The sequence below is a fragment of the Equus quagga genome, chromosome 18, assembly GCF_021613505.1.
Source record: "Equus quagga isolate Etosha38 chromosome 18, UCLA_HA_Equagga_1.0, whole genome shotgun sequence".
Taxonomy (NCBI): domain Eukaryota; kingdom Metazoa; phylum Chordata; class Mammalia; order Perissodactyla; family Equidae; genus Equus; species Equus quagga.
This window is the reverse complement of record NC_060284.1, coordinates 8,076,384-8,094,094: the sequence shown is the minus strand read 5'-3', so window position 1 is coordinate 8,094,094 and position 17,711 is coordinate 8,076,384. Positions and strand designations below refer to the sequence as shown.

At 37.3% G+C, this 17,711-nt stretch overlaps 1 protein-coding gene across 1 annotated transcript in view; it reads right to left on the bottom strand.

Annotated features, from left to right (window-relative positions):
- LRRC7 (leucine rich repeat containing 7) overlaps positions 1 to 17,711 on the bottom strand; it is a 392,875-nt gene that overhangs the window by 129,255 nt on the left and 245,909 nt on the right. The window contains exon 8 of the mRNA XM_046645726.1: positions 1,914 to 1,988. Within this exon, the coding sequence (XP_046501682.1) occupies positions 1,914 to 1,988 (75 nt within the window). The remainder of the gene's footprint in view (positions 1 to 1,913; positions 1,989 to 17,711) is intronic.

The window sequence follows — 17,711 nt, the reverse complement described above, 5'->3', positions numbered from 1 at the left end:
GGCAGGGAGGTGTGTGGGGTATTCCTATAAGGGGTATGGCTAAATTTGAAATTCAAGTGTACTAACTAAAGGAAGAAATCTACTTAAAGCTGGCAGTATATAAGAAAAATCTACTTTCAAAATAGATAAATCAGGCAGCATTATCTGCTTTACAAAAGATTTCATCATCACCTTTCCATTTAAATAATAAGCTTACTAAGAAATTTGAGGTCTGAGTTAATTTTCAAGGCTGGATTTTGGGAATGTAACAGTTGTGAAAAGTAAGATGACCCTAATTCTCATATGTACCTTCTATTGGTCCTATAGTGACAGCATGTTGGAGCATCATAGTGAACAACAGCCTCTGGAGCTGGTGTAAACTACAGTTCCACCATTGACCGGCTGCATGACCTTGGGCCAGTTACTGACTCTTTCTGTTTCAGTTTGCTCATCTACAACATGAGGATAAGAATAGACTCTTTTTCATAGGGTTGTTATGAGAACTCAATAAGTCAGTATTTGTAGAACATCTGGATAGTGCTTAGCCCATGATGAATGCTACGTAAGTGTTTTTGAATAAATAAATACATTGAAGAAGCAAGTATGAATTTTTCCAACAAGACATACATTCCAGTTCCTCAATCTCTGCACGGGGATTGATGAATGTCTCATCTGTGTTGACCCAGGATTTGTACACACTTTGAATATGGCAAAAATTAGGCTCCACTATGTGAAGTGGAATTCAGATCTGCCTCTCCTGTTATGTGTGAGCTCCTCAAACTCAAATATATTCAAGATCATTGAATATATTATCCTTGTAACCTTGACATTAGCATGGTTTCTGGTTCACAGAGGTGTATTTGTAAAAGGTTTTTGAACAAATCAGTAAATTGAAGATGTGCACGCTTCTCTGTTTTGTGTCTGTAGTGATAGCAGAAACGTATTCTTTTGGTAAGAGAAGAAAGTATTTTCTCCCTAGTCTTTTACCAGATTTTCTTCTTTTTGGGTTCTCATACCTGTTCAAAAGAGAATAAGCTTTTGTTCTTGTAAGTTCTGCAAGCATTTTAAGAAATTCTTAATGTCAATTCAAAAGAGGAATAAAATTGGCTTTGGGAACATACATCTAAATCTCAGTGGCTGAAGAATTATTACAAATCCAGCTGCCCTGGCTACTCAGCCCAGTGCAAGGAGCTTGGAGTTGGCCATCACAACCAGGAGTCTTGTGGTCACTGTGTGTCTGTGTGCATATATGTGTTTACTTGACTGCATATGTTATGAGGGGCAAGAGGCAGTGTTTTATGGCAAATCATTCTTTCACTGGATGGAAAAAGCAGGAACAGTCACAATGAGTTGATTAGTAAATCTACTACCCAGGAGATATTACTGGATTGTCTGTTAGTTGAGGAAAAATTTTGACTCTAGTTTAACTTTCTGTTTTTAACACTCTACGGTCCTTGGCATTTTCAAATTTTCAAATGGGGTCTATTGGAAATTGCGTGAACTGAGAGAGAGAGTCGTATTTCCTGGAACAAATCTAAGGATACGAGCAGCAACCAATGTCTAGTCACCTAGAAGAAGGAGGTTGATTTTGCAAAACTGAGACTTGGTATTATATACAGCATTTACTTTTTTAAACATAATAATACAAATTTTTCAGCTTTTAAAAAAGTGAATGTGGAAAGAGATGAAAAATATACTCCTAAGAGAAGATGAAAAAATCTTTCAAATATTTTATACACCTATAACATTCACAAAAAGCACATGAAATACTCAAAAACAAATTAGTGAGAAGTACTTGGTGATAGAATACTTCTAACAAATGTTTTACTTTTAAATGCAAACATTGAGATTTAAGATTTAAGATTAATTATTATTGATTACAATTAATGTATAACATAGGTGCAGACAACATGGCATAATAAAAACTTACATACCCCAGGTAGCACTTGCAAAGCATTATTATCCATCCACAACTCCCTTAAATTTTGTATTTGATCCAGAACTTCAGGCTGGGAGAGAGGTAGGGAGAAAGGAGAGAGGAGAAGAAAACTAAATTAGTATTTTCTTACCACAAATATAAGATTTAATTTCTTGGATCTTGAATTTTTATTTGGGAATTTAGTGTTAATCCTCTAACAAATTTCAAGTTTAACAGACCTCCAGCAAAACTGTAGTCCTTGAGGTAGCTAACCTAGAATTGATGTGGAAACAATCAGAACAACAATAATAAAAATTAAAATCTGTTACTGCCCCTTAACACCCTATTATCCTTTGTAGCATTTATTACACTCTACTTAAGTATTTGCCTTCTTCACTAGCATATAAACTTTTGAGGGGGAGAGTAGTGTTTATTTTTTAATCACTATATCATCACATCTCCATTGTTTGCCATGGTACTTGGTACACAGTGGGTTCTTCTCATGTGTGAGCATTAGCACCTTACACACAAACACCTATGCACACACAGGCATTACCTTACCATGATGTGCCAACAGTATGAATAAGACTCACTTCTCATCCTTCATTTACTCAACAAATAATTATTTGTTGAATAGTGGGGATGCCTAATATGTGAAAGGCACAATGCAGGATCCACAGTTACCAAATCCAGTTCCTGCCTTGAAGTAGCTGATCATTTAATTGGGAAGAAAGATGCATACAAATAACTAAAACACAAGGCAGCATGTGTGAGAAAAGAATAGTGCAGAGAAGTTCAGAGAAAGGAGAGAGAGAATATGCTCCAAGTGTAACAGATAGTGCACAATGAAACACTTTAATTCCTGAACTAGAAGCTGTCTCTGATTCTATCTCCCGGGCAGCAGACTATGTGGAGAGGATAGAGATTGCTCTTGCTGCCACCATCATTCGTTGATTTGTGATGACTTTTCCTGATTTCTCCACAGAAATTGCCCCCTCTCCCACTCTAAGGCCACCTACTTCCCTTGAAGTTGCTTCCTTTTCAGCACACCAGGGGAGCTACTGAGGCCTAAGCTAATTAGTGCACTGTATTCACCTGTCAGAGTGATTGGTTTCAAGGATGGGGAACATAATTCAATCAGAGAAGATAAGAAGCAATGGATCTGTGGCGGGGACTTCTGGGCACAAGACTCTTGCTCTTCCCTGACGGATTCAAAACTGGAAGGGTATAGCCTTGGGAGCTTCAGCCATGAAGAAAAGGGGAGAGCCTCTTTGAATTAAAAGATGGATCCTGATGATATCATATTATCCTGGAATTAAGCCACATCTGAAGCCAAATTTTTTGTCTCCTTCACCTGAAAGAACTATCACTGAAACAAGATAAAACATAGTTCAATAAAATTTGGGGCTTAATTAGGAAAGCTAGTGAATTTTATAGAACACTAGTGTGAAAGAATGGAATTGTTAGGTTGTCTTTTCGTTTTGTTGATGGTTTCCTTTGCTGTGCAGAAGCTTTTTAGTTTGATGTAGTCCCATTTATTCTTTTTTTCTTTTGTTTCCCTTGCCCGGTCAGACATGGGACTTGAAAATATGCTGCTCAGACCAATGTCATAGAGCGTACTGCCTATGTTTTCTTCTAGAAGTCTCATGGTTTCGGGTCTTACATTCAAGTCTTTAATCCATTTTGAGTTGATTTTTGTGCATGGTGTAAGGGAAAGGTCTACTTTCATCCTTTTGCATGTGGCTGTCCAGTTTTCCCAACACCATTTATTGAAGAGAAGATATTTGCAAACCACATATCAGATAAGGGGTTAATATCCAAAATATACAAAGAACTCATACAGCTCAACAACAAAAAAACCAACAATCCAATTAGAAAATGGGCAAAAGATCTGAACAGAGATTTCTCCAAAGAAGATATACAGATGGGCAACAGGCATATGAAAAGATGCTCAACATCATTAGCTATCAGGGAAATGCAAATCAAAACTACAATGAGCTATCACCTCACTCCGGGCAGAATGGCTATAATTAACAAGACAGGAAACAACAAATGTTGGAGAGGGTGTGGAGAGAAGGGAACCCTTGTTCACTGCTGGTGGCAGTGCAAACTGGTGCAGCCACTATGGAAAGCAGTTTGGAGTATCCTCAGAAAATTAAGGATAGATCTACCATATGATCCAGCTATTCCACTGCTGAGTATTTATCCAAAGAACTTGAAAACACAAAGGCATAAAGATACTTGCACCCCTAGGTTCGCTGCAGCGTTATACACAATAGCCAAGACTTGGAAGCAACCTAGGTGCCCATCAAGGGACGAATGGATAAAGAAGATGTGGTATTTATACACGATGGACTACTACTCAGCCATAAGAAATGACAAAATCCGGCCATTTGTGACAACATGGATGGACCTTGAGGGTATTATGCTGAGTGAAATAAGTCAGAGGGAGAACGTCAAATACCGTATGATCTCACTCATCAGTAGAAGATAAAAACGACAAAAAAAAAAACAACCCGCATAGCATTGGAGATTGGACTGGTGGTTACCATTGGGGAAGTGGGGAGGGGGGAGGGCAAAAGGGGTGATTAGGGCCACATGTGAGGGGATGGACTATAATTAGCGTTCGGGTGGTGAACATGATGTAATGTATCTAGAATTTGAAATATGATGTACATCCGAAAAAAATAAAAATTAAAAAAAAAAAGAATGGAATTGTATCAATGTTACCACTAGAGTATTGGTGATTGTGGACCAGGGGAGTTACACACATCTTTGACACATCAGGAGGGCTTCAGAGACTGCCAGGGCTACTGTGGAGATGGTCTCTGACACCTCTGGCCTGCGACTGCCATGGACTGTGGTACCATTCCCGGGAGAACTTTCATTTACAACAACAACCCAAATCTAAAGTTAGAGCACGGCATTCTGCTGTGGAATCAGAGGCATGTGTGAGTAAGTGCGGGGGACTTTTCTGTGTAGGAAAAGATTCCCACTATCACTTAGGTCACAGGGAACAGGTGGTGAACTACTCTGCCTGTATATTAAGCTGGGCAAGGATGCAAAACCTAAATCAAGTGTAGGAAGCACACTCTGATGTGCAGAGACTTTGAGGCAGAGAGCTGGCTAGCAACAGGCAGGCCAGTTGGAAAACGTGAGTCACGTGGCAATTTTTCCTAAACCTAGGCATCACTCAGACTTTAGGAGATAGAGTTGCATACTGGGTAAGTTCAACACAGCCTTATATGTACGTAACAGGTCAGAGATTAATGTAGAATCTTGGAACAATGAGTACTATTTAGGAGAGATTCAACTATGCTGTGGTAACAATCCTGAAATCTCAGTGGCTTCACACAACAGGTTTACTTCCCACTCCCACCACATGTCCAGCGTGGGTTTCTTACCCACAATCTTGTGTTACCACCATGTCAAGACTTTGAGAAGAACCAAAGCAGAGAAGGAAGAGTCTAGAAAACTAGCTGCTGTCTTTAAAGATCTCATGCTAGAAGTGAAATGCATGCATCACTTCTGCTTAGAGCTTGTTGTCTAGAACTCTTCACATGGCCTCCACCTAAGTTCAAGGAAAGCTGAGAAATGCAGGAGGAGTTCATGGAATATCTGGTGAACATTACTATCCCCACCATACAGTGACACCGTATGAAAAACAAACACAACATGAATGAATACATAGCACTTTTGTAATTTAGTTATCCCCTCATTCCATAAGGACTTATTAAGTATCTTCTAATTTCCAGGCACTGCACTAGAGTCACAACACATGGTATGGTCTCTGCCCTCAGGAAACTCACGGTCTGTATCTGGAGCAAGCATACAAAGAGCAAGCAGACGACACTAAAGGAACATAAGGAAGGGCAAACTCTATGCCTCAGAGGGAAGCCAGACAAGGGCTCATGGAGCTGAGGGGACAAGGAATTGGTCAGTGGAGGGGAGAAGAGAGGAAGCACATTTTAGCCAGAGCAAAGTAGAGAGAAACAGTGTGATGTATGAACAGGAATAGCAAACAATTTGCTGTACTGGAGTGTTAAGTTTGAAACAAAGTTGGTAGCAGAAAATGAGGCTAACAAAAGAGGAGGTAAGTTGGGGGACGGACAGTCTAGGAAAAAACAGAACAAGAGATTTCAGATTCCTATGAGGTCAGAGAGAAGTGTAGGAGGAGTGAGGGATTGAGAAAACTAGAAGGATAACAAGTCAGACTGAGAGAGCAGAAGTAAGGAGTTTAAGATTTCTGAAGTGTTCCAGGAAATGAAAAAATTCAAATGGTTAATCCTGGGTCGTATGAGGTCTTGTTGTGTGGGCAGGGGAGGGTGCTGTTGGAACGTAAGGCCTGGTGTGGTCTCTAAGGATGTGGGTAGCCTCTGATACACTGCATAACCTGCTGCTGTGGCGGTGTCAGGCAAATTGGTAGATAAAGCTGACCAACGTTACCTCTAAAATAGCTCTAACGCTGGCTTCTCCTGGGGACCCCAGGCACTATGATTACTTGGAAAGGGATAACTAACGCTACCCTATATTTCTACTTTATTTCAAAATATCTCATTTAATAACATAATTGGGTAATGATAGTCCTACTTCATGGACGAAAAATCTGATAATTTCCTGGGGAAAATGAGAATGATTTGATGTGGGATGTGTAGCTGCAACTGGGATTGTTACTCAGGTCTTCTGATTATTACTCAGGTCATCCAAAGATGACATAGTGTTACAGCTGAAAATTGAAATCCTGAAATAATGAAGAACGCTGATGATCACAAATGCCCAACAAAGAAAGTAAAGCATATGCTGGATTTCTAAAAAAAGATAATATTTTTATTACTGGATGTTATAATAAAATGTACTACAGAAGAAATTTCAGCAACTTCCTAACAATAGCAGAGACCAAATATATTTAGCAGATCAATACATAACCTCGCTGAAATAAAAACCACAACATGAAGATGATGCAATGGTATTGCATGAGCAATAGACGATTTAAAAGTGGATCTTAGAATTACACTAAATGGCTTACACTCAACCTAACACATAAATTGCTTTTTTTCATGCTACTTAATTTCATCCCAAAATCAATTGTTTCCATTAAAAATGAGTGAATTAACTCAAGAATGGCTTGGTGTATTCAATGCTGGTGAAGCTTCTGTAAGCTGGATGCTCACATAAACTGTTTTGGGGACTGTTTTGGGGATTATAAATCAGTGTAGTCTTTTAGGAAAACACTTTCAAATATCTACCTCATGTCACGAAAACGTTCACATCTGCTTTTAGGCAACCATGCTACCGAAATGATCCAAAATATAGAAAAATCTTATTGCAGTAAAACTTCATTACAGAATAATTAATAATATCAAAAAGTTGGTCATGATCTAAATAAACAACAGCATAAGGGCATAGATAACCAAACTGTGATAGAATCATACGTTGGTATGGTATATGACAATAAAAATGAATTATCTGTATTTTTATGTATGAAGATGGATAGATCTTACAAACAATATTGAATGAAATAGCAAGTATAGAAAATGCATATAGCACAAATCAATTTACATAAATTTAAAAAACAATGCTATATATTCACGAGTGCATATATATGCACTAAAAATAGGCATATATGGAATAGATGCACACCAAATTCAAAGTCGTAAACGTCCTGGAATTGGAATAGGTCTGGGGGGAGAACACAGAAGACTCTACTTGGTCTACAGTGTCTTATTTCTTTTGAAAAAAGATCTAGGGGCCGGCCCCGTGGCCGAGTGGTTAAGTTCGCGCGCTCCGCTGCAGGCGGCCCAGTGTTTCGTTGGTTCGAATCCTGGGCGCGGACATGACACTGCTCGTCAGACCACGCTGAGGCAGCATCCCACATGCCACAACTAGGGGGACCCACAAAGAAGAATATACAACTATGTACCGGGGGGCTTTGGGGAGAAAAAGGAAAAATAAAAAAATCTTTAAAAAAAAAAAAAGATCTAACTCAAATATGAAAAATAGTTAACATTTATTCATTCTGGTTAGTAGGTGTTTGATATATTGTTTTAGTATTCTTACATTTTTATAAAGTATATTTTTATTTTTTTCACTTTTTAAAAGGCTAGAAAAACTGTCAGAAGATAGTATAAGAAAACATTGATTTTTAAAATCTCAGTTGTGAGATTGTGATTGATTTAAATTTTTCCTCTTTTGCCTTTTTTCTATATTTTCCAATTTCCTATAGGACGTAGGTATTACATTTAATAATCAGAAAAAAATTAGAGAAAACTTTAGTGCTTTTTCTTTAAATTTACACTTACCTAAAGCACTTTAGAATCTTTTTTGAAGTGATCTTACTTTGATTAGTTGAAATGAGCTAAGGAAATGGTTATCTCAGTATTAACATAAACAGAACATTTATTTTGCATGACTGCAACAAATTCCAATAACTCCTCTCAGGTATTTGCAATTCCAGGCTGTTCCATTGATTGACCATATGTGTTATTTTCATTACACTAATTTAGATAATAGAGTTTGATTATATTTATTCATACAGCTATTAATTTTTTTCTTCCAACGAGGTTAAGAGAAATGTTTACTATAAAAATCATAACATCTATTTTTATCAAATTTATCTTACTTTATCAAAATTAAAGTAGGGAATTTAAAAATGTTAAACTTTAAAAAGAGAACTTTAAACTTTAAGTCTCTTACAAGTGATGAGATTAACTGGCAGATATGGTAATAACAAAAACTTGTTATTCCCAGAAACTACGAAGAACTGGAAGGCAGCAAGATGGAATCTGTTTCAAAATGCAAGTAAATACATGTGAAGGTGTTTTCTCAAATCAATAAATGTAAAACAGTCAATGCAAATTTAGAAAATTATATTATGTAACCAAAGTGACATAATTATGATATTTCATTGAGATATTCCAGTTAGTACGTTTTTTCTAAATTTTCAAATCAGAGTAGTATTTTTTCTTTCTTTTTACTTTTACCATCTTTGTCTAATAACACAATAATTTAGAGTTTGCAATTTGCCAAGGAAGTGTGACTACCTTTTAAGAAATTTCTCCCATTTTTCTTTAAATCTTTTATTTAACTATACACTTGGCTTATTACTAGCCCTTCAGGTCTTACAACTGGAAAATCTTTTATTTATGAAGTTCACAGTACACGGTTGAAACTCTTTCTGATAGACAAAATTGGATGACTAAAATTGTTCAGCTCTTGATGACAAGCCTACTTGGTCATCCTCTCAATTGTTCTGTCCTACATGTCTTGAGACTGTTTAACTTCTTCAGTTAATTTCTTTGGCGATGAAAAGGTTAGCTCCATAGAGTCTGAGCCTGTTTCCAGTTTACATGAGTTTTATGTTTCTCAATTTTATTTGAGATGTCAATCCCACTGAAGTGTTGACAAAATTTTAAATCTTTGTTTTAAATTTAATTACTCCAATCAGGTAATACGTAGGAAAAATATTTTAGAAATTATTGAATGAATAAATAAACAGGTATTCTTAATGACAATGAATAACAAAATGCACTGCTGAGAAAATGTGATTAATTTGTAATTAATTAAAATACTTTCAGTCATAAGCTTTTATGAATATTTTAATATGAGTATAATATATTCCATTTAAAGACTCAGAGGAGTATATTGATGGCACACAGGAAGAAATCTACAGACGACATGATGTTGAGAGGGAGAGACAATACATGAAGTGACCTGAAAATGCTGGAAGACTGGAGAGCTCTAACAGCATGAAGTTTAATGTGGACAAGTGTTAAGCCGTGGTGTACGTGCCCCAAACCAACCATACAGATATAAATCACAAGCACAAGTACATGTGAACAAACTTGGGGACTGAAGTTAGGAGTAAGCTCAGTATTCATTAACTCATTTGTTTATAAGTGCATTCAGACAGTCAAGAAATAGCACCTACCCCATGCGAAGAAGGTACTATAAAGGCCTCTGGGAATAGAATTCAGACTGTCACAGGGCTGTCCCAAAATCTTTTCTGTCAATGTCCTGTTCTATAATGAACCATTAGATCACGTATGGACTACAGTATTCTGTTTCCCTCTAGGTGCCCAGGTGTAAAGATGTCTTCAACAAACCAGAGCTTATTCAGAATGTTTGGAAATCACATCATAGAAATGGCTAAAATGAGTCAAACTGTTTGGGCTGGAGAACAAAAGATGTGGATGTCAAAGACACTGGTCTTTGAATACTTGAGGGTTGTTGTAATGAAGAGAAACTGGATTTGTTATATTCATTCCCCATTTAGAACTAGAAGCAAGGAGGGAAACTGCAGGAAGGTAAATGTAAGCAAGTATTACATAAGGAAGGAGTGACTTCTTCCCAATTAGATCTGTCTAAAATGAAATCATCCAGTTTCCTTTAGGAGATAGTGACTCTTCTAGCAAATGAACACATAGCCCCCTAAGAAGATAAAAATAAGAATAAAACAATAACAATAACAAAAGCCAACTTCTGTTGGGTGCTTACTACAGTAAGGCATTTTTCAAAGTACTTTTACATAGATTATTCTAATTGAATCTTCACAACTATCCAATGAGGTGGCTACTATTATTGGACATGGCAGCAAGCAGAGCGGTTAGCAGCAGGTTTCAGGAGCTAGACTGCATTGAGATCCGGGTGCTACTTAGACGTCAGTCCAGATGCATCAGTCCAGACGCTACTTGGGCAAGTGGCCTTAGAACGAAGGTGCCAAAGGAGGAGATCAGATGCTTCAGACAGACTTTAATTCATTCAAGAATTTTATTCAATTAGTGTTGATTAAGAGTCTGTTATGTACCAGGCACTAGAGAAAGAGCAGTGAACAAAACAAACAAGTCCTCTTGGAGCTTACATTCTGGCATTTCATGTTTCCTAGGCTGAGTCCTACAAAATGTGAACAACTGGACAAGGGAAGCAATTCTAGTTTCACGATTTCCACTGTAACGTACTGCCCTCCACCTAGATTGCAAGCATTGATGATGTTGTCTGAATCTAAATTTAAGAGTGAAAACTGTTAACACATACACTCTTGTCTCATAATTTGAACTGGTCCTCTTGCCTTCTTTCTCCAAAAATCTGTGGCTACTTCCTTCCTCCACCCTCTATCTACACTGCATCCGGTAAACCATTTCATCATGTCCACTCTTGCTTAAAACAAAGTTTTCCCATTATCCAAAGAATACAAGGCCCAGAAGCCTTTACCATATCACACAAAACTACTTTCATCTGACCCTTGCTTACTTCTCAGCCTCTTCTTTCACTACACCCTCATTCAAACTCAAGCCTCAAGGAAAACTCTACTCTTTGCTGTTCTCACCAAAGGCATCATGCTTTACCTTGCAGTCTGGCCTTTGCACAGGTTGGTCTCCCAGCCTGTTCCCTTGATCCCTGACTGGGCTAGGTCCCCTTCCTTCTGTGTTGCATCCCTACCGTAGCCCTTTGCATATTATACTGTGAGCTCCTTGAAGCAGGGGATTGAATCTTGTTCTCCTCTGTATCTCCAGCTCCTTCCATGGTAACTTGGGCATGCTAGTGCTTCAAAAATCCCATCTGAACTGAACAAAATAAACAATCCACATTCATAATCAATCTTTTCTTCTACTCCATCTCAGTAACTCACTCCCATGATCCCACTTAAACTTTGTCATCACAAGTATCTGTTATCACCTCTGAAATCTCAATGGCAAATACACCACTCGCTTACCATCACCTCCCATACTCCAGTTCATTGATTGTGGTACCCTAGAACTCCTCTACAGCAGTTATGATAGGACATAGTGCTGATGGGCTAAATTTACCTTCATTCATCTATCTTTCCTTCTTTACTAAGCTGAGGTTCATGATTAACCACCTATCATTATAACCAGTTTCTCACAAACATCATTTGGCAAATTTGCCCTCTTTCCTTTTGTCACATTCACTTAGTTGAACTTAACCTAGGTTGAATCCATCTTTCTGTCTTTTCTACTACCGCACCAAGTTTTGTTGGAGAAAAATCACAACTTAGCTGACTGGTCTCACTTCAAATTCATGATAAATACCTGAAATGGGGACCGAATACAGCCAGGCAACCTATGACTTTTCCCCAGGAAGCTGCCTTTCAACTCTCTGAGACTATTTCACAGCTCTTCAATCATGTCCGAAGCATCCTCCTCTTTTCCCAGCTCATAACTTACCCCGTTGTTCTCTGAAACAAACAAACAGGCAGAAGCGGATTTGCTCTAAAGGCAAGGAAGCTTAAGCTTCAGGCCTCTCACAGGCATGGTGAGAAGGAATATATTTTAAAGACAACTGGTTAACATTGCTGCCATTTGCCACATTGCTTCCCTCTATCAGACTTCCTTGAGGATAATGTGGCGCATTTGGGATCTGGCTTAGTTGAACTTGAGTTGAGGACACATTTAGAATGGATTTAGTGCAATATGTTTATATGTTTTGTGGTCCCTTTTGTGGTTCTCCTTCACTATCCACCTCTGGCCCTCCCAAATTCATGTCCCCTTCCTGTCCACTTGAGCTCTTGACCACATCTCTTCCGTCTCTTCTTGTCTTTGCAGGCTCTCCAGGCCTGGAGGTATCTCCTTTTCCACACGCTTCAATCTCTCTCTCTACCAATTCACCTCCAGCAGCATAAAAACATGCTCTAGTTTCTCTCATCATTTTTTTGGTAAGTACTATTTCTTTGCCTCTAGAGACTCTTCCAGCTACTTTCCTATTTGTTTGCTCTTCTGCACAGGGACATTTTAGAAAAAGTTTGGCCACTATTTGCATTTGCTTCCTTATCTCCCATTCACCCTTCAAGCAATTCTGATGTGTTACTGAAAAGTGCTCTGGTGAAAGTCACCATGACCTCTGTTTCAGAGCTGCTTTCCTTGAAAATACAACTACGTAATTCAGGCTTAGCTGCTGAAGTGAGCCAATAAGGAATGAATAGCAAATCAGGAAAGAAAAGACAATTTTAAAAATGGAAACAAAAAACTTACAGTCAATTGATTAAAAGAAATTGTATGGTTCAAGGCAGAGAGAAAATCTGCAGTTACCAATGGAATTTTTTATTCTAGAATCTTTAAGTGATGAACGGGTGTTCTTTAGTTAAAATTATAACTTTAGTAAGCTATATCATTATTATGCCTATTTTCTCTATCTCTTATTAATGCTTGAAATGTTGAAAATGCTTACATATACTTTTAGACACACCATATCCTTTAATTACTCATTCCTATGAGCTAATCTCTGAAAGTATCTAAAACTTATTTCTTCTATATCAGATAAATATCTTTCCAGTTGAGATATTTCCCTGAATAAAAAACACATCTGAGTCACTATTTTTTATTTACCACTGTTAGTTAACCCCCTAATGTGGGTTAATTTATAATAACACTGAGAAATGTTTTTAACAAAATTGCTAAGGTGTACATAAAAATCTATGCACAGCATTAATTTAATTTTCTTTGGATATTGGGGGAAAAAATCTCTGTATTGCTACTTGATGATAACATTGTTCGATTTTACTTATTTAACACAGAGAAAGTTAGTTTATCTGGCAAACCAATAACCTGAAATCCCTTTTAACTGTCAGTTCCACACTCACTATTGTCAACACCTGTAGCAGGGCTTGCATCTCTGAATCCCTAACACTTAGCAGTGTGCCTGTTGCAAAAAATACCGGGAATGACCCTTGAAGGTCATAAAGATATACTGCAAAATCAAAGTACTTCTGTTCAGAGTGATTTCAATGAAATTCAGAATTCGAATTGTTTGAAAATCAGTAATCAATATATGGTACATAAGATAATTTGTTCTCTATTAAATTCTATAATACCCAGTAATCTGAACAGAAAATAACAGAGAAATTACATCAGCAGTCTGCTAAACAGTCAGAATTGCATCAAATAAGAAATGAAACTATCACATTGTGGGTATTATCTTTTCTGCCTGAAAGTCAGTAAATGATAAGGCAGATCATCATGCTTGATGTCAGTGTCTTACATTAGTTCAGAGAAAGCAAGGACCTATATGAAAAATTGTAAATCTTTCCACATGAAGACCATTTTATTATGTGTTTGGTAGCAAGAGGAACTCACTGGAGGCAGGCCAGAACTTAGGCAAGGCAAGACTCATTCATTTTTGGTTCCAAAGTTATCCTGCTTTCAATTTGCAGCAGTCAAGAAATGCTCAAACTGAGTCATCGGCATTGCGTCCTTACCGCCTAGGTTAGTAGATGCTTAATAAATATTTCTTAAACAAAAAAAGAAAACGATTAGTGTTATTAGGAGAAGGCTTCAATCTTGCTGTGCTTTAATTTCCCTATTAGAGAAGTGGAAACTCTTACACCTCTCCTACTTTACTTCACTGTGTGGTAACGTTACCTATAAAACCTCTGTGATACACGTCGCGGGCTTTTAAACCGCATTGTAAGCGACATAAATATTTTTAAACATTATGAGAGTTCCATGTGTTATTTTAAGTGGAATTTGAGTTATTAGTTTCACATATTTTATTGTATTATTCCATAATATATTATATAATATATTATTATTAAATAATATATTATTGTTTTTTTATTACTGCTGAATATGTTATCTTCTACTTTTACAATATTTACTCAATTATGCATTTATTCTCAATTAAGGATCAGATCAGAACACAAAGGCTGTAAGTAATGTTGGATATTTATTATATTTTTTTTACCATAGCCCACATAAACAATATAAACTGGTGGGGAAAATTTATAGCATTCTACAACGTCCATCTCTAAACCTGGTTACTCTAATACTGATTATCTGAATAATAATATTAATAATAAACCAAACCTAACAACTTATAATACTCCTCATTATTAGTATTAAAACATAATATTTATTTGTCCATATTCTAACTGGTCACTTCTGAAAACTTAACAAGAACTTATTAAGCACCACCTTCCTGTCCAGCCCTGTGCCACGAGCCACAGGTGCAGGTGCTGGCAGGGAGGGAAAACTTGAGCGTTACAACGTGATCTCAGACGAAATCTAGAGACAGGTCAATGGAGAGAGTGATGTGAACCAGAGCGAAATACTGTGGCAAAGATGACAGTCACACACAAGGCCAAAGAGAAAACAGAATGAATTGAGGAAATACTAGTCTACCCGACCAAACGCTTTATAACAACTAGTAAAAGAATAAAATCCATTGTTTCTTTGGTCAGATTTTACAGTTTCATCGTTTCCACGTTTGCTTCAAAGCTTGTTAAAATTCTCAGCATTACTTTTCTCTGCACAAATTTTACCATGTAAACTACACCAATAAATTATATATATTTTTATTAGTTTTACACAACAGTTGAATGAGCTGTTTGCCAAGGTTTATTAATCTGTCGATATAGTTCTACATCAGTACACCCAAATTATTCTTTTGGTAGTGTTGATTCTTTTATTAACCCCCATTTGAGGGTTAATTGCTATGTAATTTAGTAAAATTATAATATTTATTGGTGCAATCTACAAGGATCAAGGTTATGTAATTTGAAATTACATGCTCAATTGTTTTGCTTGTCCCTGGAAAAAATTTGGTATGTTTTATCAGACAAATTTTTCTCTTATATTACAAATTAGCAATGAAGTTTGAGTTTGTAACTCACACCAATTTGTATTGTATCAACTTTAAATGAGAATTTTCCTTATCTATATAATATTGCCTAATATTTATAATTCTGGATCTCCCTAGAGTTGTTTTTACATACTTTCCCCTCACCTAGCTGGCTTTCCACCCTCATTTTTGTGGCTCCCTCTCAGTGTGTATTGCAGCCACTGTGCAGTCATCATGCTCCATATCCCGTTTCTTCTTCTGCCTAAAATGCTCTTCCTCCTTCTCTTTGCTTCCACTCATCCTTTAGATTTCAATTCAAGATGACTCCTTCAGGAAAGCCTTTGTATGACCAAACTCCATTAGAGGCTCCTCAACACTTTTCATGGCTAGAACTTTACATTTCTGAGTGTACTTGATTAATATTTGTTTCCCTCACTAGACTATAAACTTCACAAGGGCAGAGGCTATCTCTGTTTTCACTTTGCTTTTGTATCCCAAGAGCCTGACAGAATGATCAAGAAATGTATTCATTAAACAGATATTTATTGACCATTTAACATGTATCAAGCATTGTCCTTAGGGTGGAGGATGTAACAGAATAAAACAAAGTCATAGAGCTACAGTCATTCATCCAAGAGCTGTTGAATGAATGAATGAAAGAATAGCAACTTGATGCTAATTGTTCCACGTAAGAATTAATCTTTCAGTTTGCATCATGCACATGGAAGATGTTTTACCATTAGCATTTTGTGGACAGTGCTTTGCCCGCAGCAGATCACTAATAACTACTGCTGGATTGGTGAATTAACTAATGTACAAGTGGGCTAATTACAGGTGTATAAGTTGATGCTGGCTATGTCATCAGTCCAAAGGAATATATTTTAACTGCAAACTTATTATCTCTTTTGTAGCAAGTTACTCTTTTCTTGATGTGTGAACAGAACGCTTTTCTTTCAAGTCTTGCTTTATCATTATTACGGTTGTTTAACAAGGAAGTTTAATTTAGCAAGTCAATAAGGGATTTTGCTAAAAATGTGAATTCCTACTAACGTAATATGAAAAAAGGTTGCCTAGACTTCCACTTGTAACATATACTTTGGTCTATTTTTTCTTTTTCACACGGAGCTGTGAGCAGATGCTTGGGCAGGTTAACTCCCTACTAAATCTGGTACTTCTACGCGTGCCGCGGAGGTGGACGCTCGCCAAGTCAGCACTGTAGCTCCCTTGTTGCTCATTAATCACATCAAAACCACTTATTTTTGCTTTTATTAAATTAAAATGAAAATGAAAGTTCTGCTAACAGAGGTTTATTTTATACAGTGGGGAGGCCGCCTCATCTCTCATTTCTCTGCCATAAGAACCTTTACTCTTGTTAAACTAATCTAATCATCAACCCTCTGAAGGCTTGTGTTTCCTCATGTCAATCTCCTGGCCAGAATGCTCTCTCCCCTCCCCACCTATCCAAATCCAACTCATTCTGCAAGGTCCAGCAAATCCTGTGCCTCAGGGAAGGCTTTTTAAAATTATATGAGTCATCAGTTATTCCATTAGCATACATCAATTCTGTAGCATTTGAGAACATACTCTGTTCAAATAGCTGGCCATATACTTAGGGGAAACGCAAAGATTAAGGTAGTCACACGTCTTCCTCCTACGATGCTATAGTTTAAGAGAGGAAAAAAAGGTCAGTATTCATTCAACAAATATCTATCAACTGGTGACCATTTTCAAACTTGCTGTGGATAAGAATCATCTGGGGAGTTTGACAAAATGTAGGTTCCTGGGCTCCACATGAAACTCAATGAATCAAAATTTCTGAGAGTGTGACCCAGAAATCTGAATTTTTAACAAGTGTTATGGTAACTTGAGGATGTTTCTTTAATATACACTGCTTGAACATGGTGGTTCATAAGTGATTCATAAGATGAATGCACAGATTCTCTGCCCTCAAGGAGCACACATCCTAGTTGGGGTGGGTGGTTAATTACAATGCAAATCAAATATTATGTGATTACTGCATTAAAAAAAGGGAACAGGTTTGTGAGATGGTTTCAGGGACCATAGGGGATGGAAAGAGTCAGTCATACTGGATGCACTGAAACCACAAGTTAGCCTCATTGGGTTCTGAGGGATTAAAATCCCCTTATGGACAATATTCACCAAGCAATCTGAGGGGAGAAGGGAAGGTTGTGTGCTGTGATCGTACACCCAGCTGGATAGGGACAGCTATGACCCAAGGAAGCAA